Raw genomic sequence first — 20,218 nt, 5'->3', positions numbered from 1 at the left:
AAGAAGCACATCTTTAAAGTGAAAAAAGAAGTCACCACAATTGTACAAAATGTGATATTTGCTGGTATATGGTTGTCGTTTAAGCACCAAAATCGCAACGAAAAGTCAGCATAATAGGAAAAGTAACGGTTGCAGCCTTGCTGTTTTTTTTTTTTTTTGCTTTGACTACATTTGCTGTAAACAGCAGACTCAAGATCAGTACAATCTATAAAGAAGTCACCGCAATTGGAAAAAGGGACATTTGCAGCCATGTAGTTGCCATTTAACATTCAAACCTGCCTCGCAATCATCTTTGAAATGAGAGGAAAAAAAAAAGAAAAAAAAAAAGAAGTCACCACAATTGGAAAAAATGACTTTGGCAGCCTCGCCCGAAGATAGCTGGGATAGGCTCCAGCACGCCCGCGACCCTAGTGAGGAGAAGCGGTACGGGAAATGGATGTATGGATGGATGGATGGACTTTGGCAGCGATAATTTGGTTGTTTTCACATTCAAATCGCAATCCCAATCATGTTTAAAAACACAGGGAATCATCTTTATTGGCCGTGTTTTTTAAAAGACGTCACTACAAGTGGAAACATGTGCTCCGTTTATTGCTGTGTTTACTACACTTGAGCCTCACATTCTGCATCATCTTATTGGCCGACTACTGGCGACAGCCGTACTACTGCTACGCGTACTACTTTTTTTGAACATGAGAACGCTCAAAGCGTTCATCCATACGAGTGCTGTTTGCATTTTTACATGAGAATCATCTTCAATGGTCACAGCCATACTATATGCATTTTTACCACTTGTTAATACCAGGATGTGTCGGTTTGCATCCTTACTAATGCTATGCGTACGACATTTAAATATCACAGCTAGGCAAACTTCCGCCATTTCCCCTTCTGCACTATTGCTATGTTTACGACATCGCAGCCATACTATTGCCATGCGTGCTGCATTTCAACATCGGAATCATCTTTAATGCTTTGCGCCTTACTATTGCTATGTTACATTTGACTATGAGTCCGATTCCACCTGTGTTATTGCTCGGCGTACTACTGTAATCATCTATAATGCTTGCGGCCGTACTATTGCTATGTTTACTGCATTTTGCCACCGGAATCCTCTTGGAATAGTTAACAGCCATATTATTGCCATGTATACTGTACTACATCACATCCATAGCACTTCTATGCTCACTACTTTTTAACATCAAAATGGACCTTTATAATTACTATAAATTTAAACATACCATTGCTATGTTTACTAATACCAGTACTATGTGATAAAAGAAAAAATCATTATCAATTGAAAAAGTGACTTGCTACTGGTTCTTTTTTTTTTGCTAGATGCAAACAGTTTGTCACCCCGATATGATACTTGGAGAAATTGTCTTATGTTTTTGAATGTTAGTAGTAATACTACAGTGTAATACAATATAAAACATAAAAAAAGTAAATAAAAAAACTATATATATATATATATATATATATATATATACATGCCTATCTTAAAGTTACTTAACTATTAGAAATGTTTTTTTTTTTTTTTTTTTTTTTAAATGCGCAAATGAAACCAAAATGGGCCCCTATAGTGAGTGTTGTATATTGCAGAAGTTTGCGGTGTTGTGTTGCTGTCCAAACGTGGATCCCAAAAGTATTTTGGGTGGGTGGGGAGAGAGTTTTGGAAGGTGGTGGGTGGGGGCTGGAGAAGAAGGAGAAGAGGAGGAGGAAGAGAAAGAGGTGGAGGAGGAGGAGGAGGAGGAGGAGGAGGGTGGTTTGTCTTCGACTACACGCACACACACACACACGTTCGGGGGAAGAGTGGGTCTCTCCTCTCTCTCGCGTGGGGAGAGCTGTTCGCCTCGCCTCGCCTCGCCTTGCCGCACCACCACTGGCTGGGGCCAGCACGCCACTTCCGGGATCCGTCATTGCGCTCGCCCACCGCTCGGTGCGCTCGGTGCGCTCGCTCAGTTGTGTTCGGAGTACGCGAGCCGGCGGCCGCCAAGCTGACAACACTCGCTGACACTCATCCGCTCAGCAGCCAGCAACAAAACAACCCACAGACCCACCGACCGGCGGACCTGGACAGACTTTTTATTTTTTTTTTTGTATAGTTTCCTTTTTTTTTTTGTATTTCTTTTTTAGCCTCCTCCCTCTCCGTCCGCGTGTGCGAAAAGTCCACAGTGGGGCGAAGCAGACATTTAAAGGAGACAGAGCGGAGAGAGGACTTACGAGGGGGAGGACGACACCGGACTAACGCGCACGGCACCCGAAAAAAACACACACAAGAAGAGAGAGAGAGAGAGAGAGAGGGAGTGAGAGGGAGAGAGAGAAAACTTGAACATCATCGCCGAGCGTCATTCATTCATTACCTTGACAACCTCTGGCTTTGATTGACAGCCGGAGTGGCAAAAAGCCATGATAGACGCGACAGTTGACTTTACGCGTTGATGGGCCCATTGTAAACCTTTTTTTTTTTTTTTTTTTTTTTTTCGCCCTCTCTTTCCCCTCTCTCCTTATTTTTTTGACACTTTTTAAAAAATATATATTATTCCTAGGAGGACAATCCGATGCGACGATTGCAACGCAACCGCCCTGGCGAATAGGAGAATTCGCCTGAACAAAACAAAAAGTTAAGTCGAAATAAGGTGGAGGCGAAAGAGAGAGCTGGGATTTTTTTTTCCCACGCGGACGAGTGGGATATTAAATATTATACACACACACACACAAAAAAAAAAAAATCAGCACGGCATATTAAGGAGTTTATTGGAGCCTGATGGCGCAAAGGGTAAGTAAGGCTCCAACTGCACTTCTCCGAAACATGTCACAATGTTTTTGGGCAATAACAAACCACAATCGGTTCGAAAAAGTGCGGAAAAGTCCCATCGCACCTCGCTAACTCGGTCCCCGTTACGTCCCCTCCCGCAGTACGACGAGCTGGCCCACTACGGGGGCATGGACGGCGTATCGGCGTCCATGTACGGGGACCCGCACGCGCCCCGGCCGCTCCCGCAGGTCCACCACCTCAACCACGGACCGCCGCTGCACGCCAGCCAGCACTACGGAGCCCACGCTCCGCACCCCAACGTCATGCCCACCAGCATGGGCTCGGCCGTCAACGACGTCCTAAAGAGGGATAAGGACCAGATTTATGGGTAAGCTGTGCATGCTTTTGGCACCAGCTGCTAGAATATTTATTTTTGTCTTACACTATTAGGAGCATGCAAACCCCCCCCCCCCCCCACACACACACACACACCCACAACCCCTCTCCCACACCCCCCATCAGAGTTGAGTGGGGTTGTTGATGCACTTTTGTGCACAAGTCTACAAAAAGGCTGTTCAAATGTAGTCTGTAAAACTAATTTCATGACAAACAACCTCTATTTAAACATTTAGAAAAAGGATATTTATAGGAGAACGCAATGACAATGTCCCACAAAGTACGGGCGTGTTGAAATCCTCAATTGACACAATTGTTCTAATATTATAACTTTAAAATGTAGGCATGCATGGGCGAAAAGCTTCTAAGCGTGCATGTTGGGATTTCGCCCACTTTAAAGCAAAGTTGTATGCAAACATATTTTGCATATGTTTAAGAAAGGCACAATTATTCTTCCGCGGATCAAAATGCACGCCTCAAACTCATCTTTCGTGTTATTTATTTAAATGAACATTATACATTTTTACCAAGCAAAGACGAGTGTGTGATTGACCCGTGAGTTTATTTATTATGATTGCTCACTTTAATTTCTACTGTCAGCTCCACACGTTAGTTTACAAACGTCCTCTGCGCCCGACAAATAAACTCTAAAATAAAAGCAAGTGTATTTCTCCTAATTCTCTACGCCGTGTGTGTGTGTGTGTGTGTGTGTGCATGTGTGTGTGTGTTTCACTTTTTTTGTGTGTGTGTTGCACTTCTCACGCTTGTCACGGTGCACTTAAGAAAACGTCAGTCTCCGCCATACGGATCAATGAGAGGTTAAAAATGTGGTTAAAAGCAGCTTATCATAATAAAAGTGAAATATCACCGTGCAGTCTTTTTTTTCCTTTTTTTTTAATCGTGAAGTTTAAAAAAAAAAAAAATGGAAAAAAAACAAACTGGAAATATTTGGATGCATGTTCCGTCCGGAGGTAGCGACACGCTGCGCTGTGCTCAGCCCGTGTTTGCGCGCCCCTGTGCAGGCATCCCCTCTTCCCGCTGCTCGCTCTGGTCTTCGAGAAGTGCGAACTGGCGACGTGCACGCCGAGGGAACCCGGCGTGGCCGGGGGAGACGTGTGCTCCTCGGACTCCTTCAACGAGGACATCGCGGTGTTCGCCAAACAGGTCCAGAGACAACACAATCACAATTGTATTTTTATTTATTTTATATAGATTTTTAAAGGGCATTCCTTAACATACGCACACACGTTGCATCCAAAACTAACTTTATTTTTTTTTTTTTTTGTAATTGTTTACTTTTAGGTGCGAGCAGAAAAACCTTTATTTTCATCAAATCCAGAGTTGGACAATTTGGTAAGTCCACTTTGGTGTGTCCATGACGTATTAACTATATATTTTTTTATCCAAGAATAATTGTGACAAATCGTTTTTAAACTTCGTTATCAATTGTTTCCAATTAATGTCATATTATAATGACTTCATTGTTTTATTCTGATGGATGTTATTTGCTTGTGTTTTAGATGATACAAGCCATACAAGTATTACGGTTTCACCTCTTGGAATTAGAAAAGGTAAACAAAAAAATATTATATATATATATATTGTCTTGAACGTAAGAATGAGAACATGCCTGCTTTTATTTATTTACAAAGCTGCCTTCTATAGTCGAGTCATGACGCTTTGGTGTTTAGGAAGAAATATATTTTATGATCATATTTAATGCAGGCCAGCTATTCGAGCAGCTCAAGTAACAATTGGTGCTCAATTAAGCCTCTTTGGCGCACGTTATTGATCCGCATGTGCACGTATCTACTTTCAACTGCTGCCACTTAATGCGCCCTGCACTTTATTTGGGTTTTGGACTGTGATTTTATCTGTATTTGTCTTTTATTTGTTTGCGCTTGTTACACTTCAACTTGTTGTCGCGCGTCTCGGGAGGATCATCATAAATTTGGTTGTTTGCCCGCCCCCCCCCAACCTCATTTAATTTGTTGGAGTTATTCTCCGATCGCTTGGAGCGCTTTCCCCACATCCTGGAAAAAAAAAATAATATAAAAAAAAAAAATCATAGTAATCGTATCTTTTCCTTCCCTTGAAGGTTCACGAGCTTTGCGACAATTTCTGCCATCGGTACATCAGCTGTTTGAAAGGAAAAATGCCAATAGATTTAGTGATCGACGAGCGGGATGGAAGCTCCAAATCGGACCACGAAGAGCTTTCAGGCTCGTCGACGAATCTCGCTGATCATGTAAGTGAACGCACCATTTTCTGATCTCATTTCTTTGTATGAGTATGTGTGTGTGTGTGTGTGTGTGTGTGCGCGTGTGTGTGTTGACCGCATCCCTAAAAATAAGGCTTGTTGGAGTTTAATTTTTTTGGGAGAGCTCGCCGATCGTGTACTTGAACGCACCACCTATTCAATCTGTGAGTTCTGAACGGACCCTCAACACGACTCGTGAGATATTGAATTTAAAAAAAAAAAAAAAAAAAAAAAAAAGGTTTTGGATGTTTCCTATCTCCGTACTCTTTCTGCGTGTTTAGAACGCACCGCGGCAAGTCAGATCTCAATTAAAAAAAATTGTTGTCGACCTTGTGGATCATGTACGTGAATGCACCAGTTTCTCCTCTCCCATTCTCTCTGTTTGTCTTGAACGCGTCCTCCAACACGGCAGGCTAGATCTTGTCTTGTTTTAACATTTTGCAGACCTTGTCAATTGATTTTCTCTTCCTGTATGTCTTGAACGCAACACGGTTAGTGAGACCTTGTGTTTAAAAACAATATATATTATTATTATTATTTTTAATATATATATATTAATTGTTCGGAAACCCTGTCGACCTTGCCCGTGAACGCAGCACTTTCTTGCCTCCTCCGCTTTTCTGCTCCTGTTGAACGCAACTACGTCTTGTTCTCGCTGCATTTCTTGTGTTTGGCCTCGATGTTGGGTTTTCAAAAGGTGCTGTGCGCTCCTTTCTGCAGCCGGGATGTGCCGGTGGGGGTCAAAAGCTAAACGTGCTACAGTCCCCTTAGTTATTGTTTGAAGTCTTTTGATCGGGTGCACTCATGTGTGCGTGATGCGTGTGCGTTTGTGTGTGCGCGCGCACACTATACGGTGAGACAATTACGTGTTAGCCGCCTAAGCTTTAGCTTTAGGCCACTATTTAAAAAAAAAAAAAAAAAAAAGAAAGAAAAGAGAAAAATGAAAGAAAGGGGGCTTTCCACGCGAGGAGGTGTGAGAGTGTTGCAAAGCTGCTGTGGATTGTCTCCGCAGAGGTGCACGGAGGTTTAGCGTGTGTGTGTGCGCGCGCGTGCGTGTGCGTGTGCGCGCGTGTACTAATGTGTGTGTGCTTGCCATTCGTGAGGCTTCAAGCATCAATGTCAAGTTCAAATTGCATATGATGCTCCTCTCCCAGAGACCCTCACCACCTCCCCCCCATTCTCCTCCCACTGCTGCTGATGTTAATGTTTAATTGTTTCCTATTGATTACTACCTCTTTTTTTTTGTTTTGTTTTTTGAACACTGCTGTGTGCAGTTATCCTTGCACTCACCCTCCTTTTCCTCTCTTTTTTTTATGACTGGAGGCTGCATAATGCTGAATTCAATTATAAACACCTATAGTGCAACAGCAAGTAAGCCTGAAATGTGAACATTTAATCCACCCACTGGTTTAAATATTATTGTTATTATTATTATTAATATTGTTATTTTAGTCCACGCATGTGAGTTATTTTCATAAAATTCACATTTAGCTCGCGACAAAGTCACTTGCTCAATATGAAGCAGATTATGCAAAATCACTACTGTGCTCGCATCTGTCGGCAAGACACACACACGCACACACACACGTCCACGCACACACACTGAAGTGTATTCAGTGCAGTCAAGCTTGGCCATATTGTGGCCCTCTGTACAAAAAGTGCCCAAATGAAGCCTGCCATTGTTTTATATTTCACATATTTAAGTGGAGTAATATTTGCAGTGATTAGAATTTACAATAATGCTTTGTAACATATATATATATATATATATATATATATATATATATATATATATATATATATATATCAACCTACAGTACATTTAGCTTGGCTGATTTATTAGTTCAACATGTTACTTCAGCGGCCCTACCATCAACTTGCCAAATAATGCACCCACTATTAGCATGACTGATTTATTAATTCCAAATCTCATTATACGACACCTCTACGTTATTATTTTTGTACACTTATAATAAATCAGTTTGACATGATCATGATTTTGACATCAACTCATTTAAAGAAAGTATAGCGCGTGTCCCAAGCATAAACTTGCCGAACGGTGAGTCAATGCTTACTGTAATCACTTATAACTGTTCAGGGCAAATAATTTTATTTGGTCAAAATGGATATGAAGACATTTCACTGTTAGGTGGATAATTATGATGCACCATTAAGTATGTTATACTTAATGGTGCATTGTTATTATAATTTTTAAAAACTGTGCTAAAGTCTTCCAATATAGTATGAACTGATTTAGAATGATTTTAATGATTTGACATATAAAGGGCATCAAGTCATCAAATAGTGAGCCTGTCAGATGTTGTTGAACGCAGTCATGTTTATTAACATTTATAAAGCATTTATTACCTTGTTATTAATGTTTATAAACACTCAATTAACGTCTATTGTAACGTGTACCTGGAAAAAGCGATATGTCCGTAAAAATGAATAGGGGCAGGAGGTCATTTATCTTGCAGTCATTTTACTCATCGGGTATTTAAACTTTGAGGGATTTATTCTGCCGTTGTGGCACTGGTGAACTTTTTATGGCAGCCACTTTGACTAAAAAGGTGATTTTGATGCTAACGGCAGAGCAATAAACACCGATGTAAACATTTGTCAAACATGAGAGCCTAAAAAAGCCTCCAAAAAAACAAAACAAATGTGAAGCAAATCCTGCCCAACTTGCATTACATTTAATTAATTTGTCATTTGGCTCTGTTTCCCAATTAATTTCCCTCCCCTGTTTTACAGGAGAGGAGTCCGGATGATAGCTGGATATGCTAATTAAATCCAATCGGAATCTCACGTCCACTTTTCTCTGCTTTGCATTTTTAATCGGCGATGCCCCCCCTGGCCGCCAGCGTCTCATGTGGTAAAAGTTGGTTTTAGTAGAGATGATGAGCAGGGTGCCTTTGTTTTCATGGGTTTTTTTTCTTACCGCATCCTTTCTCCCCCCCCCTTCTGCCCTTTCCTCATACCTGACAGCATCGCAAGAAGGCGCACTTTTTATTTACACTTGAATGCAGCATTGTCTTTGGCGTGATTGGATTACCGTGGAGCGAGAAAAGGGGATGAGAGGCGTTCGCTGACATGTGTTGATTTGGTGACTGTATGTGCCCTGTGGAGCCCACCCAGGACTTAACCCCCTCCCCTTTAGACAAACCCCATCCCGTGGAAAACGAGGTAAAATAGAGGCGTTAAACGTGCTCTTTTGTCTTCCCTTAATGACATTTTCACTCCGTTCTTCTGCGCTACATTTAATTAAACAGAACTGAAAGGGTCTGAATATCCTCGGTTGTAATGATTTGTAGTGCCGTCTTACTTTTTAGGACCTTGCGGGGTTCTCGCTGCTTTGTTTTGGAGATCTTTCCTCAGGGAGGTAGATAGGAGTTCCCATGGAGGTTACGCTGTTGCTTATCTTGACGCTGCATGGCTGGAAAGAGAAGGAAAAAAATAGAGGGGAGGAGGTAGCTTTAGGCAGGGGGTGTGGGGGTGATGCTGTTTACATTGGATTTTCTGCAACAGGCAGGGAACTGGTTAAGACACGGTGAGCTCACTTGTAGCTTCAGTCAAGTGTTGCAATCGTACATGCAGGGTCTGGTTCATAGGGTACAACCGAAACCTCTAGTATGTACTGTTTGCCAGGTGGGCGATGATGTCACGGTCAGATATAATGATTACACGTTTGCATGTTTTTTTTCTTTTAACGTACCACTGAAAAAATACTTTGCCCTCCAAGTAACACCACAATGACCAACATTCAAATACAAGTCCCAAGTGCTCATCAGAAATCTGTCAGGACTTTAAAGAGGTGTGTGGCTTAAAAAGTTTTGGGAAAACTGCTAGGTTGACGAAGTGCAAAAAAAACATTGTTTTGAATACTTTATACTATAGAATTCGGTAAATAATGCAGGGGTGCGCTAACTCTGTCGGAGTATTGAAGGGGGTGCGTAGCTAAAAAGCAAGCCATTTTTTTTTTGCATTGAGACAGAAATGGTTATGATTTTCTCTTCAAAAACTTTCCCTTTCAGTCTATTTTTCCAAAATGACCGTTGTCAAATAAACTAAACGACGCACCATTTCATCCCCGCGTTGTGTTGCTATCCAGTGCCGTCTAACCTTACGTTTCCTATTTGATTAGTGCTCCCAGGGCCTGTTGGGAGCCATATCTAATCATCATGGCTGCAAGCGAGAGAGAATGAGAGACTGAGAGAGAGCGAGAGAGAGGCTTTACTCACTTGTTGCACACACAAGGTCGTATGCGGTACAACATATACAACGCACGTCTATACAGTATATGAGCTCGTTTTCTTTAAAAAAAAAAAAAAAACCCAACAACATTTGAGGGTAATTACAGACGTCTCTTCACGTCACTTGTCTGTTTTTATGTTCGCCACTTTATTAGGCGCACCTCGATAAAACTTCCCCAGCGAATCCTCTCGAGCATCGTCATCATTATAATAATAACTTTTTATTGAACGTGTTTGAAGAGAGGCGTTGATTTATTTAGGGGTAATTTTGGAAGGCTGTAATTTGTGGTGTGTGGGTGAGTGATGTAATATTAGGTACACCTGCAAAACCCTCAAAAAAAACAAACAATGCAGGATCATTATTATTGTTGCAGACTGCATCACACTGGGAGCTCTTCCAAATATTTTGTCCTGCACAGGGCATTATATTTGTTCACATCTCTATTCCATTTGATTCAGATTATTTTTTTAAAATTAAATTTTAAATTTTTTTTATCTAATATTTAATTTAATCTCCTCTTTTCAAAGCATTCTTTTTTTTTTTTTTTTAATTACACACAACCAGTGCGGTGAAAAGTTGCCCTCGGAGAAAGTTTGTCCTGTCTTGTCAGAACACAACCACGATGAATTATTAGCCGCAAGGATAAGGAACGCGTTTATTATTCTTCATAACTGAAGGTGTTCGTGGTATAACACTCAATAGGGGCGCATCTACACTTTTTTGAGCTTGATGTAATTATGCCCTCCCTTTCTCCTATATGTGTTTACATTGTTTGGCAAGATGCGTCTTGAAATGTCAGCCGGTGTTATGATTAATAATCCCTTGTGTGTGTGTGTTTCTGGCGTGTCAGCGGTTCTGTTCATGATCAGTACCGGATCCCTATAACCTCTTCATGCACATCATCCTTCCCTTCCCTCCCTCCATGTTTCCCTTGCAGCTTTCAGGGGAATTCGAGGGAAATTCAATGACGCCGCTAAATCAATTTTAGCCGAAATTTCAAGGGATGCAGGTGGAGCGAAGTGTTTGGAAATGCAAGACAAGGGATTTATCCTCCTTCTTTTTTTCTTTTATTATTACAATTGAACCTCCAAAGTGGAAAACAATCTGACACTGGTTGACTCCCAAGTTCACATTTCAAAACAATTTTCCCATAGGAAATCATGTTAGGTCAATTATAATGTGTTCCAGCTTTTGACTGGGGCATTTGTGAAGTATTGCAGGCATTAATATGTGCTATGTCATTTATTGTGTATTTACAGTCTGGTAGCATATGCCTGGTAAGATTAATGCATGTGTATTGGTTATAATGTATTGAGTAGTCAGATGTTTTCCTATGTCGGTGTAATTTATATTCAGAGGTTTCTCTGCATATTACAGTGGCACCTGGATTTATGAGTTAGCAGATAGTCAACAATTATTAAAAAAAATAAAATAAAAAATAGAGGCCAAGCGTTTGCTGCAAGCTGTTTATTGTCCCTCCCAGAAGTGAATTACACATTGTGTATTTCATCAAATGTACATAAGTCAGCTCGCTTAATGCCAACACACAATGCAAAATGCAATAGACGGTCCAACGAATAGTGAAAAAAGTTGCGGTGTTATGACACGTTAAACAGTTGATATGTGAACACAAAGAATGTAGCCACACATGTAGACAGACGATATAACAATACTCAAAGGCATATATTATTTTGATCATCTGCAAAAAAACCAAACTCATTTTACTGCAGCTTACTGAGTCACTTGGTTGTGAAACTAAGTATTCATATATTATGGATTCTCTGTATTATACCGGGCAAGGAACGCACACCAGAAGGCAGACAATGTCAATGGGCATTGAAGCATGAAATCATGATGCCTAAATTGTTTAATTCTTTACATTCTATTCGATCATGTAATTACTATAGGTTTTTTTTTTTTTTTGGATAAAGTACATTGATGTAGAGGGCTATTCTTCTTATATATCTAAAAAAAAAAAAAAAAACATGGCAAAATGGATAACGGTAACTCAGATCAGATGAATTTTAAAAGTTAAGGCACAGTGTAATTAAAACTTGTATTATGCTAGGATAAGGCAACCCCGCTGAGACTTTGCTCCTTTTTGCATCTTTTCCCCCTTCAGTACGTTGCATGTTTGCACGCTGCCATTTTCCTCCATCTCCCTCCTGCGCTTTTTAAGACAATTAGCGCAGAGTGCGTTTGTCTCTTAATTACACCCTTTCTTCGGGGAATATTCGCACCATATTCCCTGTATATGCCCTTTTTGGTGTTATCGTGCATAGCGTCTGCTTCGCGCTCGCTTGTTGTGTAGATTGACTATTTGGCTGACACGCACAACTTGTTTGAACTTTATCACACCCACAGGGCCCCCGACAAAATGCTTGTGTATGTTTGTGTTTGCGCGGCGTCTGATGATGCTGATGCCGCCGCTGCGCCCTCCTCTCGGAGAGGGGGCGCCGTAAATAATTTATGAGGGAAGGAGAAGCGGGCTTTTGTCGCCTTGTTGAGCGCACAAAGTTACAACGTGCGCTGTGATGTGTTTCGCAGGCAGGTTTATGGATTACAGGTGAAATAAAAGGTATTTAAAATTTCTTTTATTGTAGTTATGAACGTTGGCTCCTGCTGTGTTGGAGTGGGGGGGGGGGTGTTCACAAAATAATTTGCAATAAATTTTTAGGTTCTATCTTATCAACGCGTTCAGAACACAAAGCATGTTATTACAGGAATAAAGTCCCTTTTTTTCAAGAACAAACGTGATATTTATTTGAGAATATAGACCTATTAGAAAATAAAAGCTTCTTCTCCAGACTAAAAAGTGTAAAATTACAAAAAGTTATAATTTTGAAATTGTTAAAATATGACTCTCCCATTGTTTATCTTCGACTTTACAAGTTTATTTTGGAAAAATGTAAGATAATGCCTTTTCTCTCCATTTTCCCCCCTTCAATAATACGTAGGTTACATTTTAATTCTTGAGTCAATATCACCGCAAGGTGACTTTTTGACTTCTCCACTTCACCTCAAAAAACTGAGATTTTCCATTGAACCTCATTCCCATTGTATTAAGTAGATGTCACGTTATTAGAAATGTATATTGTTCAAGCTCCCATACCTTTGTATAAATTGACTGCTAGCATACAATGTACAGTCCATGCAAACAGAAAAAATATGTGAGCTTGTTGACAGGGTGGACAATGACAGGTGTGACATTTTTGGCTATCGGTAGCATTTTATGAGTTTATGGTGGACCTTGATTCAGTTAGCAAGCTGACGGTGTACTGTTTAACAAATATATTTTGAATTTGTGAAAGTTTTTTTTTTTTTAATCTCCAATTCCCATTACCAAATGACAGAGTGGACATGTTTAGTTTCACAACATCCACTTATTACACACACTGTAGTTAGCAGAGCAGTGTGTGGGACATGCCAAAATGAAATACTGTACATCCAATGAAAAAAGGTGTATAAAATGAAGGACACATTTTTTAAGTGACTTCTTATTGTACTGGTATGTGTGCAAATGTTTGGCATCTTACTGAATATTAAGACCTCAGAGTTTAATTATTCTGTTTCATTTGCATGAGTGAGTGAGTAGGATGATGACACCAAAGGCACTTAATAGTGATATTGACCTGAACATGGCATTTGATAGTTATGATTAATTAGTGTTGGGCTTACGAGGGGGTGCCTGGAAAAAATTCTCCCTTTACAAAGATCTTCCCCAAGCACCCAAATAGTTTGACAACCTCTGATCTACAGGGTCTTGCAAATTATAGCAAAAAACAAAAGCTATCATTTCCTTTGAACACCATTAACTGCAGTCTGCCTTTGAATTTAATTCAGTGGCGGCGCCATTAAAAATGACACATTACTCCCACAATCACAGGTGAATTAAGTCTCATCGATTGGTTGCATTAAGGCCGCGGAGAGCACAGGGCTCACTCGAGTGCGGCCAACTTTCAGTTTTCCCGAGTGGAAGCCGGTCATTTTCTAACCCCCCTGCTGAGCCCGCCGTTGCTTAATTACATGCAAGTTGCCCTTCATCCCTCACGTGATGAAGACGCAACTGGATTATTTTGGGAAGCATCCCTCTTCTATGCAGCATTCCCACGGGTGCTTGAATGTTTAATCAAAAACAGCAACATGCCCATCAACGGACGACAGTTGTATATGCAGACGAGGTCATGTTTTTTTTTTTTTTTTTTTTGGTGTCTTTTAATGGCTAGGCATAATAATCAATTGAGGATGTGGACTGATTGCTAATATGAAATATTAGCAACAAATCTAAATCTTATATTCGGGTTCCGAAATATCTACTACAAATCTGTTACCGCTCTGTTACAGAAAGGTACAAAATGTAATGCCGTAACATTGACCGGACACAAGAGACGTTGTATTTATTAAAACAAACATAAATCAAAGTGACTCCCTATCCACAAAATAGCTTCAACACAATGAAAACCTACTAAAGAAGCTGGGAAAAGCTTCAAAAGTTATTGCAGAATTGCTTTAAATTGCTTTGGAAAGTAGCTGCACGCAACCTGTATGACCTGTCAACAAATTTGGAGTCGCATGGTTTTCATTGCACGGCGGTGTTCTTATGTGCCTTTTAAGTTGATTTTATTCGACCAGATTTTGTATTATTACCACTTAGTCAGCAATTTTGTGCATACGAACCATAGAGTCACATTCGGAGATATGGTACGTGCTTTCCGTGGACGCCAACTCAATCAAAGCGCCCTTTGCCAAGAAAATACGCAAAATTGTTTCAACCCAATGAAAACCAAGCTTGAAAAGTGCTTGAAATTGACTTGGAAGTAGCTGTTATGAAAGCTCTATGAACTCCCTGACAGCAGACTTTAGTGAAGTGTATCCGAGCGTTTGTCGATCAATGGCCCAGAAAGTGAACTGAGGCGCCAACCATTTCCCCCCTGGGCTCAATCTAGAGGGCCCAAAACCCCTGCACGGGGCTTCACTGTCGCGCCTCTCTCGTGAGTAACACTCCAAGCTGTCTCTCTCTTTTTTTGTTTTTTTTTCTCACCCAGCGCCATGCGGTGAACAGCTGATGCTGAGAGAGCCTTGAATGCAGGGCGGCGGGGGCGTTCAAGGGCCTTGTGTAGTCGTCTGCGCCCCCCCCTTTAATAGATAAAAAGACCCTCGCTCGCTCTCTGCACAACAGGACCCGGCACCCAGAGGAGTCCGGCAGCCGCTCGTCTCCTAGCCTCCATTTCCTCCCGCTAAAACTTCACACTATCGTCCTCCTTAAGGACAGCTCAGTCCAGCGCAGGCAATGCCGCCTCCTCAATTTAGACAATATGATAAAAAAAAAAAAAGACTAGTATGCTGTATGTACGGTATTGTACTTGTTGGCAAATGTATACATGTGTCTAAGGAAGGAGTAAAAAATGGCCTATCGGGAACTGAGAAGTGTGTTGAGGTTTGTGGGAAGTCTCGGTGCAGGCCCGTGTTTGTTTACTTTGGGCTCCGCACAAGGGGCCGTCCTCTGTCAGGGCCCCCCGAGCACTGTCAGCCTCACATTTGAATTTAAGTCGCCAGGCTCCTTTATTTATTTATTTTTTATTTTTTTGCGACATCCCGACGGTATCGGCTCTCGATTTTTTGGCGAGTGACGCCATCGGTCAGTCTGAAACGGTGGAGGAAATTCCACCCCGAGCCTGCCGTCATGTGGCACTGATAAAGCCTTTCCTGTAACAGCCGGAGTAGCCGGCTTCCTCGTGGGCCGGGGAAGGAGGGAAGCGGCAAATGGGGGGGGAAAGCCAGTTTGCACATGGGCACGAAGGCTTTTCTGATTTTCATGTGAAGGGGCAATACAGTACACGGGCCATTTTGGTGAGTGTCCCTTAATGGCCATGAAACTATGGACAGACCTGTTTTTCTTCATTTATTTGCCAGTTAAAAACCATTTGGTAATGCACATTACCTACAGTACCGTATTTGAACAGTAGCGAACACAATTTAGGATTTAGGAGTCATCTTCACGATTGGAATACGATTGAATTTGAATTTTAAATAGAAATACAACACATTTACTCACTTACCGGTTTCCTGCTCGGTTAATTCTTATGTACATGTTTACGCTATAACCTCTAAGCTAGCTGTTTTACGGAAGGAATAAGTCTTTCAATTTTGGTGAGAATTCATATGAAAATGTCAATGAAGAACTTTCGGACATGTCTTCTTACTTGCATAAGTACAGTATTACACGTGGGCTACTAAGCTAGCTGGTTTCCACGAAAACTGCTTGGTCTATTTCCATGGAAGCCAAGGAAGAAGCCGTTAAGTTTGGGAAAACAAATGTTTTTTTTATTGTTTAAAAACACTACAGTCATAGTTTTCAACCAGTTTGCAATGCTCATTACACTGGAACAATAGCGACTGCAAGGTACGACTTGTTGCTGTCATGTTCAAAACAAAATGAAATTTACAGTCTTCATTAATAGTAGAACACGTTTACAAATGGATACTTCCTGTTTTCCTATGCGTATAGACTGTTTTGTGCTTATAAAATATGACCACACATAGCAGCTTTATACAAAAACTGCTTGGCCGAATTCAATGTGAGTTGAGGAAAGAGTCAAAAATTAAGTTGAGGATGTGTAAAAAGTTGCTAGGTTTAAATTATTATCATTAGTGTTATTATTATTATTGTCATAAATTTACTATTAAAAATTAAAACGGACCTGGCTGATTCATTTGTTTGGCCTTTCACAACCAGTTTGTAATCCACCACATACAGTAGTGAAGTGGAGGTGGCTGTGGTTTACAACCGCAACGTATGTCTGATTCAATTTATGACCTTCATTAACAGTAAAACAAGTTTACAAAAGGCCGCTTCGTGGTCGGTTTCACTCACATACAGTATGACACATCCGCTAAGCTAGCTCGTCTAAATTATTCAATATCCATGTGGGACAAGGAAGAAACAATTAGATTCAGTTGAAGGTTTGGATAAAGGTGTGCGTCCAGATTTTTTTGAAACAACTTTTCAATATTTCATCAGAGAAACTTCAGATATGTATTTGCCTTTGTTTGTTTCTTTGCAATTGACTTTTCCGCTACCTACAGTACCAGAGTGGAACAGTAGTAACTGCAACGTTGAAAGTATTTAATTTCTGACCTTCATTAACAGCAAAAAAAAAAAAAAAAACGCTTACAAAAGGTTAAGGTACATTACTGGACTTAAGCTACTAAACTAGTTGATTTGTGCAAAATTTCCATGTGGGTTCAAGGAAGAGGCCCTTGAATTTTGTTGAGGATTTGTGAAAAGTTGATCCAGAGCGACCACGACTTCAATTTCCAACCATCGTTAACAGTAGAGCAAGTTTACAAAAACCCTACTTACTCAATTTCTCTTCCATCCAATATTAGCTATTAGCCGCTAAACTAGGAGTGAGACATTCCACCGCTAACTGTTATTATCGCTGGGCCTTGGCTGAGGCCTGCTTTCTCAATGAGTGCCATTCTAGTTCTCAACCTGCATTTATGCAAGTGAATATGTGCATGTGCGTGTTTATATTTCTCGCTCCATTATGTCATGCGTGTGTGTGTATTCCTTGTGAGCCTCTGTGGGCGTGTGCAGATTTTTGGCAGATTAGCAGGAGAATCACTGTCATATCTTATTTTCACTCCTGACAGCAGTAATGATTAATGGCGGCTGTGGTGTGTTTGGACGTCTTACGTCGGTATTTCACACTTGACGCGGAAGTCTCGCTCGGTAGTGGTACAACAATAACACAAAAAAACCTGCAAAAAAAAGAAAAAGCTGCACCGTGTGTTGACAATTACTCAGCAGAGCTCATCGTCCAGGACACCGCATTGCAAGTGTTCTATTCCCATGCATAAATAAAGTTCTTTGATTGCACAATTTTGACTGATTGCCAGATGCTGCAGTGGATGTTTGTTTTTCGTTTGTCTGGTTGTATGTATGTGTGTGTGTGTTCATGTGCGCGTGTGTTGTGCTAGATGGCAGCCTGTCGATCAGGGGTCTGCAAACTTCTGTGCTCAAGGGCCACATTTGATTTTTAAATTTGTAGAAGAGGATAATGTGAATGTAAAAGGCAAAACCAATCTTTATTGTCATTTAGTAAGTACCACAGCAAAAATAAAACGAAAGGGCATTTGTCCAGGATGATATAAATAACAACAACATCCGTTCTGCATACAGCAACTTGTAAGATAAAATTTGACTTGAATAAATAAAGAGTAAACAAAAACACAATAGATATGTGGTGTCAAGTCTAATTCAATGTGGACTCATGCCCAGCCAAAAAGGGAGCAGTTCAAATAGAACAGTGGTTCCTCACCTTGTTGTACACTCACCAAACACTAACTTTTAACCCCCCCGCCCAAATTCATAACATAGGCATATATTAAATCAGTGCTCAAACTCAATGTGTTTGAGGAACAAAACCAACTAATTATGAATTTCACTCGAAACCCAAGTCAATGTAACTTTTGTTGTTGCCTCACAGCGATAAGTTCAGGAATGCTCGGCTTCAACATGGCAAGATTTTCTTTCATGTCAATGTCGCAACAAAGGAAAGAATTGTTCTCAAAGATACATTGTAACTTACAGTATGAGGCTCAAAGGCTCTCTACAACTTGGTGACGCCAAAAGGCCGAGCTTGATAGCTATCTAGCTATGTATCTATCTAGCAAGCTAGCTAGCTAGTTAGCTATCTATCGAGAGATCGATACTACTTTGCCCATCCGTGCTGTAGCTCTTTCCGCATGTCACTCATAGGGTCTTCCTCTCTTTCTTCTGTGTCTCTGTTACTGGTTCTCTCGTTTGGAAAACCTCAGAACCCGGCGTCCTGGAGAGACCACGACGACGCCACGTCCACGCACTCGGCCGGCACGCCGGGGCCCTCCAGCGGGGGCCACGCGTCGCAGAGCGGCGACAACAGCAGCGAACAAGGTGAGTCCCATGCCGAGACACAATAACACTGACACGCTTATTGATATGTACTGTATACCACAATACTACCGTATACTACTGTATGTATCCTTCATATACAGTGGAACCCAAAGGACGCACAATTTCAAATTCGACCAAACGTGACTCACCTTATTTTCCTTTTCTGAACTTGAAGTTAGGACTACGTATGTTGGGTTTTAGATTTAATATTAACTCTAGTTAATATAGTACTAGCAGTGTGAGTACAGTACTTATTACACTTGAAAATAAAAAGTGAAAAACTTAATGGAATCCCAGGCTAATTCAATGAATTATTATTTTGAATGATTAGATACATGAGGCGCGTCAGAGATTCATCTCACCATCTTATGCTGTCATTTGTCACAGAAATTGAGAATGTTTTTTGTGCTTTTCAATGTTAAACATTTTTTCACACTTGCGTAACAATTAATCATTGTTTAGTTGTGCAACAAAGAATAAAAAAAAATCTACTTTATTTAAAAAAATATATATAGTGTATGTGAGGTGCACCAGTTCAGCGACACGACTGCACCAGTTCAGCGACACGACTGTCATATATATTGCATTTAATGTCCATAGTAATCAACTTTTAAAGCTTGTATGATGATTAAGGAAAAAAACAACCACACAACTCATCACATTTCTCATTAAAATTAGGGCTGACACCTGTATGTCAGTTAAGAATGTTAAAATGTTAGTTAAAAGAAAGTTGCCTGTACTGTTAAAAAAAGGGTTTACAGTCTGACTCTGAAGCAGATTATTTCAATCTCCACTATTTCCAATGGGGAAAAGAATTCTGGACGGTATTGGACCGAGGATTTTCCACTGTATATGAGCATCATCATCAACACGTAGGGCTTTTTATTCGCGCATTGCCAACACTTGTGATGACATCCCAAGCCAGGTCTCTCCTTGTGCATGTTTGGATGATCCCTTCTTTTGACTGGCATCCATGTAAACACAGTCACATCTAAAAATGAAGGCGCTTATCCACTGTTACAGTCAAACATGAGCGATGCACTCGTAAAAAAAGGGCTTTCCAGAAACGTTACTATTTCGAGGCTCGAACAAAAGCCGGTGACTCATAGTGCATTTCTGCCAGTTCTCTCTCACATTAAAAAACAACAACAACAACAACAACATTAAGTTCGTTGCACACAACAGCCTCTAATTACGCCTCAGTGTTATCTACCACACAACCTGCCAAATGGGAATAAAGCGTTTCAAAACAAACGTATTGGAATGCATTACAGATAGTGTGCGCCAGTCAGAGATATCTGTCTCCATTCGCTCGTCACGCTCTGTGTCAATTCTGACACGATCAAAAAACATGTGCACTCTGGATAAAATTGTTTATCACGTGAGTGGGGCCTAAAATGTGGATTTACTTATGTATTAGTGTGCGTATGTACGTGATTGTGTGAGCCTTCTGGCTGTGTCCAGGCCTTTGCAGGAAATTTCATCATGTCGTCTCAACCCTCAAACAGACTCTTGGTATGCACTAGATAGTGGAAGCAAGCGTGGCTGTTGTATCGTTTTGCCAATAAGTGATCAAATGTATTGACGGATGGCGCACTCTGCCGCTTTGAGACCA

At 40.8% G+C, this 20,218-nt stretch overlaps 1 protein-coding gene across 8 annotated transcripts in view; it reads left to right on the top strand.

Moving 5' to 3' along the window:
• Nucleotides 1-1,807: 1,807 nt before the first annotated feature.
• Nucleotides 1,808-20,218, top strand: part of meis2a (Meis homeobox 2a) — a 113,793-nt gene continuing 95,382 nt past the window's right edge. For all 8 annotated transcript variants that reach the window (XM_061696546.1, XM_061696547.1, XM_061696544.1 and 5 more), the window contains exons 1-7: nucleotides 1,808-2,776; nucleotides 2,917-3,143; nucleotides 4,174-4,315; nucleotides 4,454-4,504; nucleotides 4,672-4,722; nucleotides 5,250-5,399; nucleotides 18,489-18,603. In XM_061696546.1, coding sequence (XP_061552530.1) covers nucleotides 2,765-2,776; nucleotides 2,917-3,143; nucleotides 4,174-4,315; nucleotides 4,454-4,504; nucleotides 4,672-4,722; nucleotides 5,250-5,399; nucleotides 18,489-18,603 — 748 coding nt within the window. In that variant the 5' untranslated portion in view covers nucleotides 1,808-2,764. The remainder of the gene's footprint in view (nucleotides 2,777-2,916; nucleotides 3,144-4,173; nucleotides 4,316-4,453; nucleotides 4,505-4,671; nucleotides 4,723-5,249; nucleotides 5,400-18,488; nucleotides 18,604-20,218) is intronic.

Source organism: Phycodurus eques, chromosome 14, assembly GCF_024500275.1.
Source record: "Phycodurus eques isolate BA_2022a chromosome 14, UOR_Pequ_1.1, whole genome shotgun sequence".
NCBI classification, from domain to species: domain Eukaryota; kingdom Metazoa; phylum Chordata; class Actinopteri; order Syngnathiformes; family Syngnathidae; genus Phycodurus; species Phycodurus eques.
Note: the sequence above shows the minus strand (reverse complement) of the source record. Positions and strands in the feature narration are given on the sequence as shown.